Source organism: Cibotium barometz, chromosome 33, assembly GCF_041138505.1.
Source record: "Cibotium barometz isolate CiBa-2024 chromosome 33, ASM4113850v1, whole genome shotgun sequence".
In the NCBI taxonomy this organism is placed as follows: domain Eukaryota; kingdom Viridiplantae; phylum Streptophyta; class Polypodiopsida; order Cyatheales; family Cibotiaceae; genus Cibotium; species Cibotium barometz.
Window position 1 is genome coordinate 22,692,828 of NC_141078.1, and position 14,783 is coordinate 22,707,610.

The 14,783-nt window shown below is 50.0% G+C and overlaps 1 protein-coding gene across 10 annotated transcripts in view; it reads left to right on the top strand.

Annotated features, from left to right (window-relative positions):
- The window catches only part of LOC147619394 (ARM repeat superfamily protein), a 165,785-nt gene that overhangs the window by 70,807 nt on the left and 80,195 nt on the right, over positions 1-14,783 (top strand). For all 10 annotated transcript variants that reach the window (XR_015261847.1, XR_015261846.1, XM_086773028.1 and 7 more), the window contains one exon: positions 14,293-14,629. Coding sequence is in view for 8 of the 10 variants with exons in the window: in XM_086773028.1 (XP_086629154.1) it covers positions 14,293-14,629 (337 nt within the window). In the remaining 2 variants the exon portion in view is untranslated. The remainder of the gene's footprint in view (positions 1-14,292; positions 14,630-14,783) is intronic.

Here is a 14,783-nt window from a genome sequence, read left to right on the forward strand (position 1 = left end):
AGTAATCGACGAAAGAGCCGGAGAGCAGAGAGAAGACGGGGGATTGTGAAGAAGCTCTATGGAAGCCTCTGAGTACAGTTTTGTTTGGGAAGAAGACTCGGGAATAGAGTGAGGAAACTTGGGTCTATCTAGAGCAGAGGTTGCAAAGGAAACAGAGGATCTTATGTTGAGATGCCCTAGGATCTGTGGCAATGTAGCTCTGTTAGAACTTGGATAAACCCAATATTTTGCTGAGTTATTACTTGCTGTGTTTGAATGTCGAGACCTTCTGAAGGTGGCTGCATTTTTTTTTTTTCAGAAAGGAGACTTCTATTAAGTATGAAAATTTTTTACAAAATGGAGATTTCACACCAAGCAAGGTGGAGATCTCAACCCATCAGGAGCCTTGTGCTGCCAATAGGGTCCCGAATGAGAGGATGTGAAAAAGTTACCAATGTCCCACTCTCTCATAAATTGGCCGCGCTTCCTCTCCGTAGCCCTCGAAGATCCCTCGATTCTGGCCCAGGTAGACATAATGGTGTGAATAATATCACTCCAAATCCTGCAAAGACACTGAGAAACAAGAACGGGATTACCCTCAATGGCCTTGGTGCATCTAGCCTTCCAGATATTCCAGGCTGAGATGCTAGCAATAATCTCCCAAGAGCTGTCTAACCTCTGTGCCGGAGGGACAAAGTGTGAAAGTGGCAAATCCTGAAGACAACACTGCCGAGCAACTCCTTGCCTAACCATAATGGCCAAGCTCCTGTTAGTCCTCTCGAATCTCAGCTGAGGCCCAGACTGTGTCAATCAAATGATAGAACCAAAAGAAATGATAGCATCCCTCTTAATCCTACCAAAGAGGTATGCAATCACAGACCAAACCCTCTGTGCTTCCCTGCATTCCCATAAACGATGGTAAACTGACTCCGAAACTTCTGCACATCTAGGGCATGCTAGGCAAGCACCAGTAACAGACCTCCACTGATTGGTGGCCAGGCCACCATGAAGAGAAACCCACATAAAGGAGGAAATCTGTGGCTTCTAGTAGGGACACTCTGAATGTGTCCCAAGATAAGATGTCTAGCATTCCGCACTGTATAACTGAAAAAGGCATGCTTTTCAAAGGGTTACAAGCATCCTTCCACTCCCACTCACCGGGGTCCCAATGCAAATGTCTGATAGGGCAGCCACCATACAACCAAAGGCTAACAGTCTTTGTGATCATCTTGGGGGGGGGGGGGGGGGGGGGGTTTCAACAAAGACGTGCTTCTCTAACCTGCCAACAACTCTGACTGGACGAATCTGGGGGCCCTCAATAAGGTCCTGCACGTTGCAATTTCTTTTGATGTTTGTATCTATGATTTGAAGAGCTGTTGTTGGGATATTCTTGTGGAGGATCCCTCTGTTTCTTGATGCTTTTTGGAACCCCATGTCTCAGGGTTGTTTAGATTGGCTCGATTTCAACTATATGCAAAAGGCTTACTTTGAGTTCGGATTGATGAGTTTTTTATGCTCTAGTGTGTGTTATTTTGTTTGAGATTGTTGAGAGAAAACATGTGTGAGTGAAGATCTGAAGTTTGCTGAGTCAGGTTCGAGTTAGATAGCATTCATTGAAGTTTCTAAGTGTCAGATAGTAACAGCTAAGTATTAGAAGCAGTCAGCTGAAGGTGTGGCGACTTGGGCCTCCAGCTCCGTGATTAGTGAGGCATGGTGGCTGGTTTTTGCATCCAACATTTGAACCATTTCCTCCTGCATCTTGCTAAGCTAAGTTGCCATGTGTACCTGCATGTCTGCCTTCCACCTATCCATCTCCTCTTGCATGCAGGCAGGCAACCCACGCATAAGGTCATCACTATCCTTGTTCTCCCCGAGCTTCTTTTGTAGGTGCGAAATGTCCGTATCCTGCATTTTGCATACTTCTCTCATGGTGGTCAGGCATGTTTTGATATGGGGGTTGCTGATCTTCTGTGTGTTCGTCCAAATTGAGCTATATTTCCTCTCCTTCTCACCTCTAGTCATTGTTTCCAGCGAGCTGTCCATGTTAGACTGAAGGGGTCCCCTTTCTAGTACTGATTCTGGGCCTCAGCTGGTGGCCCCCATAGGTGGCCAGCTACAAGTGGGGAGGCAGGTACAGGCAACAAGAGGAGTAGAGAGGAGGCGCAGGCTGGACAGCGAAGAGAGAGAAGGGAAGAGGGGGCAGTGATGAAGAGTCAGAAAGAGGCGTAGGTGGGGCTGCGGGCGTGTGGGGAAAGCGGAGAGAGAGGAGGCGCAGTTTTGAAGAGAGAGAAAGAGACGCAGGTGGGCAAAGGTGGGGCAATGAAGAGAGAGAAAGTGGCGCAGGTGGGCGAAGGTGGGCGCAGGTGGGTTAGCGAATGAAGGCGAGACAGGGAGAGAAAGAAAGAAAGAAAGAAAGATATATTAAGCGTCTACTAAACACCCAATGGGCCTATGAGACCAAAGTGATACAATAATGTCCATGGCATATCTCATCATGGAATGAAAAATAAAATAGAAAGAAAACATAAACATAGCTATCTCACTGGGGTGATACAAAACTGTCCATGGAAACTCATCATGGAATACTAAGAACAGAGAAACATGAGAGAGAGAGAGAGAGAGAGAGAGAGAGAGAGAGAGAGAGAGAGAGAGAGAGAGAAATGAAATGATGTATTAACGTCTCTAAGAGGCATGACACCAAAACTGAGAGTACATCTAAAGTTGGTGTCTCATTAAAGAGAACAACCAAATGAAACGAAAAAGTACAATAAACTGACTATCTTACAGTTATAAGAACTGTAAGTAAGACTCCTAAATGGTACTGGGTAGAAAATATTGGAAAATGTTTATCAAGTAGATCCATGTATGCTGATCAGTTGAAGTGCTGCCCTCTCCTCATATCAAATATCTCCGCCATGGGGCTGTCTAGAATGGAGAGGTCGTAAAAGCGAGGTAGGTGCCTCCGATGTCGAGCAATAATGGCTTTGATCTGGCGATGGTGAGGATGTCGTGGTCGGGATCATGGTGGGCGTGGCCGACGAGCACGCATTAGATGACTGCTCTATCAATGGTGACTCCCTGGGAGCGTGGTTGGTGTCTTGATGGCCCGATGGAGGAGGTATCAAAAGGTGTGTGGGCTGGGCTGCTGGTGCTGGTGCTGGTGCTGAAGAAATCTGTCAGGATTCGCTGTCTAGGTACATCATGGCTTGGTCTCCTGTCTGCCAAGAGGGTCTCTCTGTGTCTCCTGAGTTTAAGTAGGAACAATCCTAGGCATCTTTGATCCTCAAACTCCATGACCCTACGTAATGGCCCAAAACCCTCTTGGAAGAGGCAGTGATATCTCCCTCGGATCTCATAATAGATTGTACATCGGCAAATGTAGTGCTCCTCTGTCTTTGCCTCCTGGTAGCATAGCTGACAAATGCGGTCATCCGAGATCTGATGCACATATCGCCCTGTCTCAATCCGCAGCGTGTGTGATGAGGTCCGGATCTGTCCAATGGCACAACGTATCCCATGTGATAGGTGTACATCCATGTATGCCGGGTGGGTGATAAAACCATCTGGTGAGAGCTGCAGAAAATGGCTCTTGTAATGAGCCATTTTCGTGCCTAAGGGCTCAAGGGGACTAGTCCATGTCCTCTCTGTGTCCACTCTGACGATATCCATCCTAATCACGCAGTTCTGCTTTGAGTGGGTGAGATCCAAAAATGGACAATGCAAGCTATACTGAAAGGGTGGGAGTGCCTCTATCTGCAAACCATGTATATCAAACCCTGATCTCATCTGAGCATACCAGCAATGAGTATCTCCATCCTCTGCCAACTGTATGGATGAGGTCAATGCCAATCTGGAGTACGTCTGCTGAGGGAGCTCCCATAGCCGCTATAAAAAGGTAACTGCCTAGAATAGGGCCTCGGTCACTACTGGTGCGGCACCTAACTTTGCCCGAACAATCTCATGTGGTAATCTAGCTGTTGCTGCTTGCTTCAGGGGGAAACGTGGTCCTGTGAAAGTAACTCCCAAATAGACATATGACTTGACGTACTCAACCGGCTCCCCTCGGAAAGTGAACTGGTACTCTGATCTCGTCACCCATGCCTGTGTGGTGTTAAACACCATAACCTTGGTTTTCCCAAGGTTCACTGTCAAATCTCTATCTCCCAGAATGCCTGTAATGCATCCAAATGTCTCTGTAATCCCTCCGGAGAGTCTGAGATTAGAACAATATCATCTGCATATAATAAGATGGGTATCAATACCCTTGCCAGGCATGCCCCTAGGCCTCCCAATCTGTCTACATAATTGGAGACCACATCCATGTACAATCCGAAGAGGGTGGGTGATAGCGAGCATCCCTGCTGCACCCCTATCGTGCTGGTCACCATATCGGATAGTCCGCTTGGAGGTCGGACTCTACTTGTCACAGACTCATACAAAGCATATATCCCCCATTGCATATCCTTAGGTACCTCAATGTCCTGCAATCTGTGCATAAGCCTGGCACGTGGTACGGTATCTAAGGCTTTGCGTGAGTCCACAAAGCAACAGTATATCCTTCTCTCTTGTGCCCTGCCCTCTTCAATAAGTGTCCGAAGTGTAAGTATGTGATCCAAGGTAGTAAATCCTCTCCTGAAGCCGGCCTGTCCCTGTGCTCGGTGACCATGCCTCTCTGCCCAACGGCTCAGCTCCGACTCCAATATAGAGCCATATAGTTTGGCCAAGTAACGACCAATCATGATCGTCCTGTAGTTGCCTGGTACCATCGGGTCCCCACTCTTAAAGAGTGGTACAATGGTATGTCCTCTCCAGCTTGTCGGGAAACCCTCACAAATGGCACGATTAAACACATGTACAATATGCGGAGGCATGATCGGCTGCTATGCCAATGGGCCTACTGGAAATCGTGAAACCGCGCACATCAGGTATCAATGAAGGAGATCCCATCAAGTAGTCCACTGTGCTCGCTCCCCCTTTAGAGTTCCAGTGTGTGAGAGCATCTGATCCTTGCCATCTCGATAAGCCATTGTATATGACCAACCCATGTGCACTCCCGAGTGTGAGAAAATGCCTGCCATAATCTGCAATCTCCCCCTCATCCCTGTGTTGATCTCTGCAACCCTACATCCTCTGCCGTGATCTCCCGGTACAAAGCCTCTTGAGTATCATACAACTCTGTTTGCTCTGTGCCTCTACGTGCATTAAAGTCTCCCAATAGTAATATGTCTCCCATGCTGGCAAACCTCATGATATCATCATATAGTGGTATATAGGGCGACTCTCCTGATGGTGCAAACCTCGAGTAGGCTGGGGGAAAGTAGCATACCGCCACATATAGCTCGCGGAGCCCCTCTCTGCATATTCGGACCCACACGTACCTCGCATCTGCATCTCTATGTACCACATGTATTTTGTCACGAAGCTCCTCCCTGTAAAGTATTGCCACTCCTCCAGATCCTCTGGTACCTCCCACTGTGCGTGGCGAGGGCGGAAAACTGATTCCCATCTATAACCCCGGACGTCAGGAAGCCTCTTGTTTGTGCACTGATGGGTCTCCGTATACATAGCGATATCATTGTGTCTGAAAGTATCCTGCATCTGTTCTAAGGGCTCCGTTGCAATTCCACATCGTGAATCGCAAGGTCTCATAGGCTGCACACCGTCAGGCGGGTCTCCTCTCCGTAATGATGACTCTGCCATCTCTGTATACCGCCCATTTCTCCTCTTTCTTTGCCTCAAGCACACATGGCATGTGTTCCTTCTGGTGTGCTATCTGTGCCGGTGTAAGGTCCTCATCCAAATAAATCTTTTCCCCCTTAAGGGCCATCCTTTTGGAGAGGAGGGCCTTCTTCTTCTCCAAGTCACCAAACCTGATGATCAATATCTTCGCCCTGGTTTCATCTCTGCCTACTCACCATGCTCTGGTAATGGGTACATCAGTGGCTCCAATTTTTGTTGCAAGAGCTTTTGCATCCTCTTGGGGATTTCCCTTATCTTCCCACCCAACTACACGTACATGTAAGGCACATGCCTGTCTCTTGGCTTCCTCTTCCAATGTAGCATTCATCACCTCTACTTTATTGACTGGTGTAACCTTCTGTTTTGTTACTACTTCAATCCATGGGTTGACTTCCTCAATTTGTTTCTTTGTGGCATTGGCAATTTCAGCCCATGAATGCATTTCCTTCTCACTTGCAGCTACTTTTTCCTTACATGATTCCAAAGTGTTTTTGCATTTCTTTGATGTCTTTTTCGCGGTCAGCCATACATGTCTTCAAAGTGCCTTCGTACGATGCAACTGTTGTGCCAATCTCTCGGAGCATGTCATCCTTCCATTTCTGCATCTCTTTTTTCATTTCCGTGTGCATCAAGGCTTGGGCTAATTCCATCTCAACCCGTACTTGGGCTTGCATTTCTCCCTTCAATTGGACATATATCTCTTCCTTCAGCGTTTCGTAAATCACTTTCCTTTGGGCATGCATATGCTCGGTCCATTCCTTTTCAAGCTCCTGTCGCATGGTGTTCATCTATGTCCTTATGTGAAGCTGTAGCTCCTCATAAAGGGCCTCATCTCGTCGGACCATCTTCGTAATCCTTCGTGAGCCAGGGGACATGATTCCTTCCCTCAGTCTTCTGCGGCGGTAGGCATTTGGTGCCTTCGTGGGGGTGTGAAGGGTTGTCTCACCATCCTGTTCCCCCTCAAGGGGTTGAGACATGTTTTCCCCTACTAGTTGCTGCCTTGGGGGCCTGAGCAAGGGTGGGTGGAAAAAGGGAGCAGAATTGAGAACTGGTTGCGCACAGAGTAGCAAGGGTGGGTGGAAAAAGGGAGCAGAACTGAGAGCTGGCTGCGCACAGAGTACAGCAGAGGCGTGGAGCAAGGGTGGGTGGGAAAAGGGAGCAGAACTGATAACTGGCTGCGCACAGAGTACAGTAGGCGCACAGGTCAAGCCCGCCAGCCTTCTCACACCAAAAAGTCTTACCACGTGCAATCCAGACCTGTCGCCAAAGAGAGAGAGAAGATCGTTTTTGTCTTGTGTGCCCAGCCGACTAGCTTTTTCAAAGAAAAACCACCCACGTATGCTGTAGCCCGATTGTGTGCCCAGGGAGAGGATCAATCAGTCGCCTGTGTGCCTCTGTCTCCTGCCGCACCCTTCACAAGAGCGTGAGAGAGAATTCAATGTGGAGAGAGGGAGAGAGAAATGGAGGGGGGTGATGTTGCGGAGGTGGTGCAGATGCAGAGCATATAGTGTCATCAGAGAGAGATACACCACCATCTTCAGTGGATATCCCTCACTCGACCAGCTCATGGAGTCCGCAGACCTGTGCAGATTTGGCCAGTTCTTGCTAGAGAGACAGCGCCACAGAGAGAGAGTGCTATGGACTCATACCACAAGGAGAGGTGGGCGACAGCGACGGCTCCAGCTCACTGATTTCTTCCATAGATCTATCCCAGTGCCTACCCTGACATAGGAGGGGGTTACACTTCAGCGCACTGCGGACCTCCGAGCCAGACGGAGACCGAGAGCACCGGGCTACCAAACTTCCAGACTACATCAGAGGGAGATCACAGAGATACGGGCTCGACATCAGCACCATATTCAGGAGCGGCTAGCTCACTTACACTCACACCCGGAGATCACGCTCCGAGGTATTTTTGCCTCGCCATCGCCTATGTATCACATATTACACCCCCATTATGGTACTGGTTGGAGCTAGACAGATCTGCATTGCATTCTTGTATATCCTACACGCATATAGGTTGCATACTGAGCCTCTAGCAGTAGTGCTCCATCCATCACACCCCCCCACTAGCTCAGTACTTTCATAGATTATTTCATGTTCATTTTGTCCTTTTTTTTTTCTGGACATCCAGAAGACATTGATAGTTGTAGAGTGAGAAATGATCCTCTGTAGAGTGAGATATGCTGTGATCAGCTAATGATGAAACCGGCCGAGAGAGAAATGAAATGAAATGAAATGATATATTAACGTCTCTAAGAGGCCATAGTGGCCTATGAGACCAAAACTCAGAGTACATCTAAAGTTGGTGTCTCATCAAAGAGAACAACTAAATGAGACTTAAAAATACAATAAACTGATTGTCCTACAGTTCTAAGAACAGAACTGTAAGACTCCGAGATGATACTAAGTAGAAAATACTGAAAAATGTATATCAGGTAGATCCATGTATGCTGATCAGTTGAAGTGTTGCCCTCTCCTTAGATCAAGTATCTCCGCCATGAGGCTGTCTAGAATGGAGAGGTTGTAGAAGCGACGTAGGCGCCTCCGATGCCGAGTAATAATGGCTCTGATCTAGCGTTGGTGAGGATGCTGTGGTTTGATCCTGGTGGGCGTGGCCGACGAGCACGACAGAAGATAACTGCTCTATCGGTGGTGACTGCTTGGGAGCGTGGTCGGTGCCCTGATGGGCCAATGGAGGAGGTATCAGGAGGTGTGTGGGCTGGGTTGCTGGTGCTGGTGCCGAAGAAATCTGTCAGGGTCGTGTGTCTAGGTACATCATGGCTCGGCCTCCTGTCTGCCAAGAGGGTCTCTCTGTGTCTCCTGAGCTCAAGTAGAAACAATCCCAGGCATCTCTGATCCTCAAACTCCATGACCCTGCGTAACGGCCCAAAACCCTCTCGGAAGAGGCAATGATATCTCCCTCGGATCTCGTAATAGACGGTACATCATAAGAGAGAGAGAGAGAGAGAGAGAGAGAGAGAGAGAGAGAGAGAGAGAGAGAGAGAGAGAGAGAGAGAGAGAGAGAGAGAGAGAGAGAGAGAGATATTAAGCGTCTACTAAAGACCCAATGGGCCTATGAGACCAAAGTGATACAATGATGTCCATGGCATATCTCATCATGGAATGGAAAATAAAACAGAAAGAAAACATAAACATAGCTATCTCACTGGGGTGATACAAAACTGTCCATGGAAACTCATCATGGAATACTAAGAACATAGAAACATGAGAGCAACATCAGCTCCGAGTAGATGGTATACCTCTCCAAAATATCAAGCATGGGGCTAATGAGTATGGCCGAGAGGTCTCCCTCAACTATGTCACGTGGAAAGGTAGGTCGATGGCGGTGGAACATGTCCTGGATCTCGAGCTGATGAGGTGATTGTGGCCGATGGGGGGGTCGAGGGCATCGGGCACGCTGGAGTGCAGAGGCTCGGTCCGAGGTAACTCCTCTCGGGCGAGGTAGGTCCAGAGCAGCTCGTGGAGGGTCGACAAGATCCACTATGTCGGTGTCCTCCACCTCTTGGGTCCAGAAGAAACTGGTGATGGTTGGCTAGCGAGGGAGGGGGTGTGGTGGCTGGGCCGAGGCTCTCTCAAGAAGGTGTCCCTGGGTCTGCGGAGATCAAGCAGCAAGAGGCCCAGGCAACGCTGGTCCTGGAAGTCAATGATCCTGGAGAATGGACCGAATCCCTCACGAAATAGATAGTGAAACCTCCCGCGGATCTCATAGTATACTGGGCAGCGGCATATGTAATGCTCCTCCGTCTCAACCTGTGTGTGGCATAGTCGGCAGATCCTCTCCTCTCTGGGTCTCCGTATGAGCTTCCCGGCTGTGAAGATGCGCTTAGCTCTACCTGTCTCCACTCTGAGGCGGTGGGATGAAACCTGTATGTGGCCAATCGGAATCCACATGGCATGGGACATGTGAACACTCAAGTAGCCCGGCTGCTGGATGAATCCATCCTCAGTGAGTGTGAGGAAGTGTTCTCTGTAGAAGTGCATCTTCGTGCGGAGCTTCAGAGGTGTGATCCATGTGCAATGTGTGTAGAGGCTGAGAAGATCTAACCGGATAACCCGGTTGGTATCCTCATGAGATAGCCGTAGAAAAGGGGAGTACAAACTGTACTGAAGGGGGGGTAGGCGGTCCATGCAGAGCCCATATACTGAGAACCAAGTGGAAACTAGTGCATATGATACTCCAGAGTGCCCCTCAAGTGCTAGCTGTTTGGAGGACTCCACAGGGCAAGCCTCGGGTACCTGGGGGGATCCATGTGACTGATGCGATGGAGGTATGTGACTGTCTGGAAGAGTGCATCCACTACCATCGGGGCTGCAGCAAACTCTGCCTAGATAATATGGTGTGGGATTGACGGTTTGCTGCGGATCATACGGGAGAACATGACCTGGGGCCTCTCAACTCATTGCCAATCCTCATCGGGTAAATTTGGCCCCCAGAAGGCTGCTCCATACATCAAGGCTAGTGTGACGAGGGTGTCAAAAAGCCAGCCCTTCGTCCTGGGCTCTTGGAAATGTGCTTGGAAACGTTGCCGCACTCAAGTAAGCTCAAGGCTGCATATCCCTGCGTCACTCTGGCATGTGCTACGAGAGGTTTGGCATGTGCTACGGGAACCATGGTAAAGCGTGGGCCACTAATAGCGACACCAAGGTAGACATAGGATGAGACACTCTCCACAGGATCCCCTCTATATGTAAAGCTCAATCTGGATGTGAAGGGGCGAGAGGTATTGAAGACCATTACCTTGGTTTTACCAAGGTTAAGAGAGAGGTCCCACTGAGTGCAAAAGTCACGTAAGGCATCGAACTGTCTTTGAAGCCCTTCGGTTGAGTCTGAGAGGAGGACGATGTAATCTGCATAAAGTATATGGGGATCAATATGCGTGCCAGTGTGGGACCAGCCCCGCCTAATCCATTAATGAAGCTCAAGATCTCATCAATGTAGAGGCTGAAAAGAGTGGGCGATAGAGGGCAGCCCTGTTTCACCTCAATAGTGTTGGAAATCTCGTGTGATGTACCTCCTGGGGCTCTCACTCGTTCGGTGACGGACTCATAGAGGGCGATGATGCTCCAAACCATGTCAGATGGGACTCCGATCTCCTATAGATGGTGTAGGAGGCGGGCTCGGGGTACAATATCAAAAGCTTTGCGGAAATCCACAAAGCAGCAGTAAATCCTTTGATGTCGTGCTCTACCCTCCTCGATGATGGCACGGAGAGTGAAGATGTGGTTAAGGGTAGAGTAGCTCCTCCGAAAGCCAGCTTATCCTGAGGCTCTGCATCCCTGGCTCTCTGCAAATGAACTGAGCTCTGCCTCCAGCACTGATCCATAGAGTTTGGCCAATGTGTGACCAATCATCATCGTCCTGTAGTTATTAGGATCAAGTGGATCTCTTGCTTTGAGGATGGGGGTGATGGTGTTGGTGGACCGAGAGGGTGGAAATCCTTCACCACAAAGGGCTCTATTGAACATGTAGGCTAGTAGGGGCACTAGGGTATCATCGGCATGCGAGATGTACTCGGAGTGAGTCCCTCGTGATCCTGGGCTCGCCCATTGCGTAGTCTACAAATGGCCTTGAGGACCATGCCCTTTGTGAAGAAGGTGGAGGTGGTGGGGCGGGGATCTGGTGGTGGGGGTAGGGGTGGCTGATGGGGGATATGATAGGAGCGTGCATAGGAGTGCCATGTGTCCGGGCAGGTGATAGGTGTGGGAGGGCGATGTTCTCGGAGTTTCCTCCAGGCCTCTTTGCAGTTCGGCCCTAAGAAAAGTCGGTATAACTTATCCTCTTTCCGAGCATAGAACTCCTGTTTCTTGCGTTGGGTGAGCCGTTGAGAAATCCGTTGCGCTTGGTGCTTCGTGATTTGCCCAATCCGTACCTCATGCTTAAGACGGGGGCCCGGCATTCGTCATCATACCAACAGTTCAGGAGCATGGAACCGCAAGGTGGCTTGGCGGTAGACCACCACGTGCAGATGAAAGAAGCAGTGGCGGATGTGTGGAGCATGGTGGTGAGCTGTGCTGTGAGGGTGGATAGGGGGATAGTAGGTTCCACATTTTGGAGTTGGCGGTAGATGTGGTTGGAGTAAACAAGGTCAAGCTCGTGATCAAAAAGGGCCTGAGTGTAATGTGAGATGGGGGCGGAGGGACGGGTGGTGTGTCGGTAAGAGTGAAAGAGAGGTAGGCATGGTCAGCTTCAAAAGGAGGTGGCGGAATGGAGAAGTCGGGGAGAAGGTATGCCAAAGCCGGAGATCCCATAAGGTAGTCCACAGTGCTAGTACCTCCTGAGTGAGGGAAGGAGGTGAGGGCGCCGGAGGAGGGCCATCGGGACACCCCGTTATAGATAACGAGACCATGTGCAGCTCCCAGCTCTAAGAAATATCTCCCATACACTGTGACCTCCTCACGGTCCTGTGATGATCGCTGCAGTCCTGTGTCAGTGATGTCTAGCTCCTGTAGTCTGATAGGGTCGTCTAGATTGAGTAGTGGGACCTGTTGACTTCCCGTCCTGGCATTGAAATCCCCGAGCAGGAGGACTTCCCCCAGCTGTGAGAACTCCATGATATCCCCATATAATGGTAAGTACGGTGATTGACCATGCTGTGCGGCATAAGGGGAGTGGCGTGGTGCAAAATAACACACAGCAATGTGGATGACTATCACTGCTAAGCTGTAGCCGCACCCAAAGATACCGTGCATCCTCGTCCTTCCAGACGATGCAGGGAATCTTTCGGAGATGGGATCTAAAAAGGACAGCTAGCGCCCCCCCCCCCCTGCCCGAGCCACGTACTCCTCCTGATGTGCGGGTCTCGCCTCGAAATACCCGGCTATGTATGGTAAGCCCCTCTCAGGGCTCTGATGAGGCTATGTATAAAAAATGACATCCCTGCCTGTGAGAATCTCGCTCAAGCCTCCTCGCTTCGACTACATCATGCCATTGCAGTTCCATGCTGCCAACTATTTGGGACGGCACTCAGTGATAATGACTCTACCATCTCTGTAGATAGCCCACTTGCGGGCCTCATGAACAGTCACCATCGCCTCACGCCGGTGTGCCACCTATGCTGGAGTGAGATCATCTCCCATGCACACCTGTGTGCCCTTGAGGGCAGCCCGCTTGTCTAAGAAGGCCTGTCTGCTGGTGGCATCAGGGAATCTAATGATGAGGGGCCACTCTCGTGTCATATACTTGCCTGCCCTCCATGTATCTGCAAGGGGGGGGGGGGGGGGGGGGGGGGGGCGATCCCGTCCACTCCTAGCATCTGGCAAAGCGTCATGGCATCCTCTTTGGGGGAAGCCCCCGCATGTAGCCCCCATACTTGCACATGGAGGGCCCTATCCTTCCTGTGTTTCTCCTCCTCGAGAGTCTCATGTATGATGCTCTGTGGGGGTTTGTGCTTCTTCACCACCTCCACCCAATCTTTCTTAGTGGTCTGCAGTTCTTCCCGCAGCTTATCACTCACAGTTTTCCACGGCTCCAAGTCAGTCCTTAAACCCTCCTGAATATTCAGTTCCCCTTCCTCCACTGTATGGTCGTTGACGGTAGCCTTTAGGGCTTCCATTTCTGCCCGGAGTTCCCCTATCATTGGGGCAGCCTCTGGCATTCCTGTTTGTTGCAGCTGGGTCTTTTTCACCATCTGAATCACCTCTTCCTGGTGGTTCACCTGGGCTGCCAGTTCTTCAATCTTGTTGTTCTTTCCTTCCCTGTATCTCCTTGCGGAGGCCTTTCAACTGTTTTTCGTGTTGGTTCAGAACCCTGTCCAGCACCTTCTTTTGTTCGCCCAGTAACTTCTTGGTGTTGTCCTCCACTGTCTTGATGTATGCCTCCAGCTCCTGAAGGTTCATTGTGGCTTTTTACCCCTAGTTGCTGCCTTGGGGGCCTGAGCGACGGTCGGTGGGTGGGTGACTGGGTGGGTGGGTGCATGGGAAAACGAAGGCAGACACACAGTACACCACACAGTGCACTCAAGGGAGGCGGTGCGCACAGGAGCGCGGTCGCAGTACAGCAAGGGCACAGCAGCGCGGGTGGGTGGGTACGAACAGGCGCAGCACAGCAAGGGTGGAGGGGGGCGTGAAGAGAGAGACCACCAGCGCGCATCGCGAGCAGGGAGGGGGGCTTGCGCAACGTCACGCCATGGAGAGAGAGAGAGAGAGAGAGATACTGACATTACTTTTTTGTATTTAAGAGACATGGCATTGGAAGGCCTTATGCCCCCGAAGCAAGAAGGAAGCACAAAAGCTGATCATCCATCACTGGGTGGGTGGGTGCATGGGAAAACGAAGGCAGACACACAGTACACCACACAGTGCACTCAAGGGAGGCGGTGCGCACAGGAGCGCGGTCGCAGTACAGCAAGGGCACAGCAGCGCGGGTGGGTGGGTACGAACAGGCGCATCACAGCAAGGGTGGAGGGGGGCGTGAAGAGAGAGACCACCAGCGCGCATCGCGAGCAGGGAGGGGGGCTTGCGCAACGTCACGCCATGGAGATGGAGAGAGAGAGAGAGAGAGAGAGAGAGAGAGAGAGAGAGAGAGACTGACATTACTTTTTTGTATTTAAGAGACATGGCATTGGAAGGCCTTATGCCCCCGAAGCAAGAAGGAAGCACAAAAGCTGATCATCCATCACTAAGTGACATGTTGGACTTCATTTGCAACCAAGAACCAGGGTTGTTAGCTCCAGCGAAGTTGGGTGAACAAGAGCTTTTGTTTCAATCAAAGACCTATGAAGCCATGATTGTATTCCTTCTGAGATGTTACGAGGGATGTGATAACGGTTTGTCCTTTGAGGAACGGTTTGTCTTGCTATTGGAACATGGTATGGCTTCAAATGGAAGTATTGACCTGCATGCAAGAGCTTCAGATGGATTGCTTGTGCTTGCTTCAAAGGCACCACAGGTACACTTTATTTTGAATCTCTGCCGTTTTTTCTTTTCGGATTTGAGTTGTTTGAAGGAAGGGTCGTTTGCAACCAAAAAAAAAAGAACTGTGAAGTATCATGGAACATTATAAAATTTTGAAAGCATTTATGCTTGTCGCACGACTATGAATA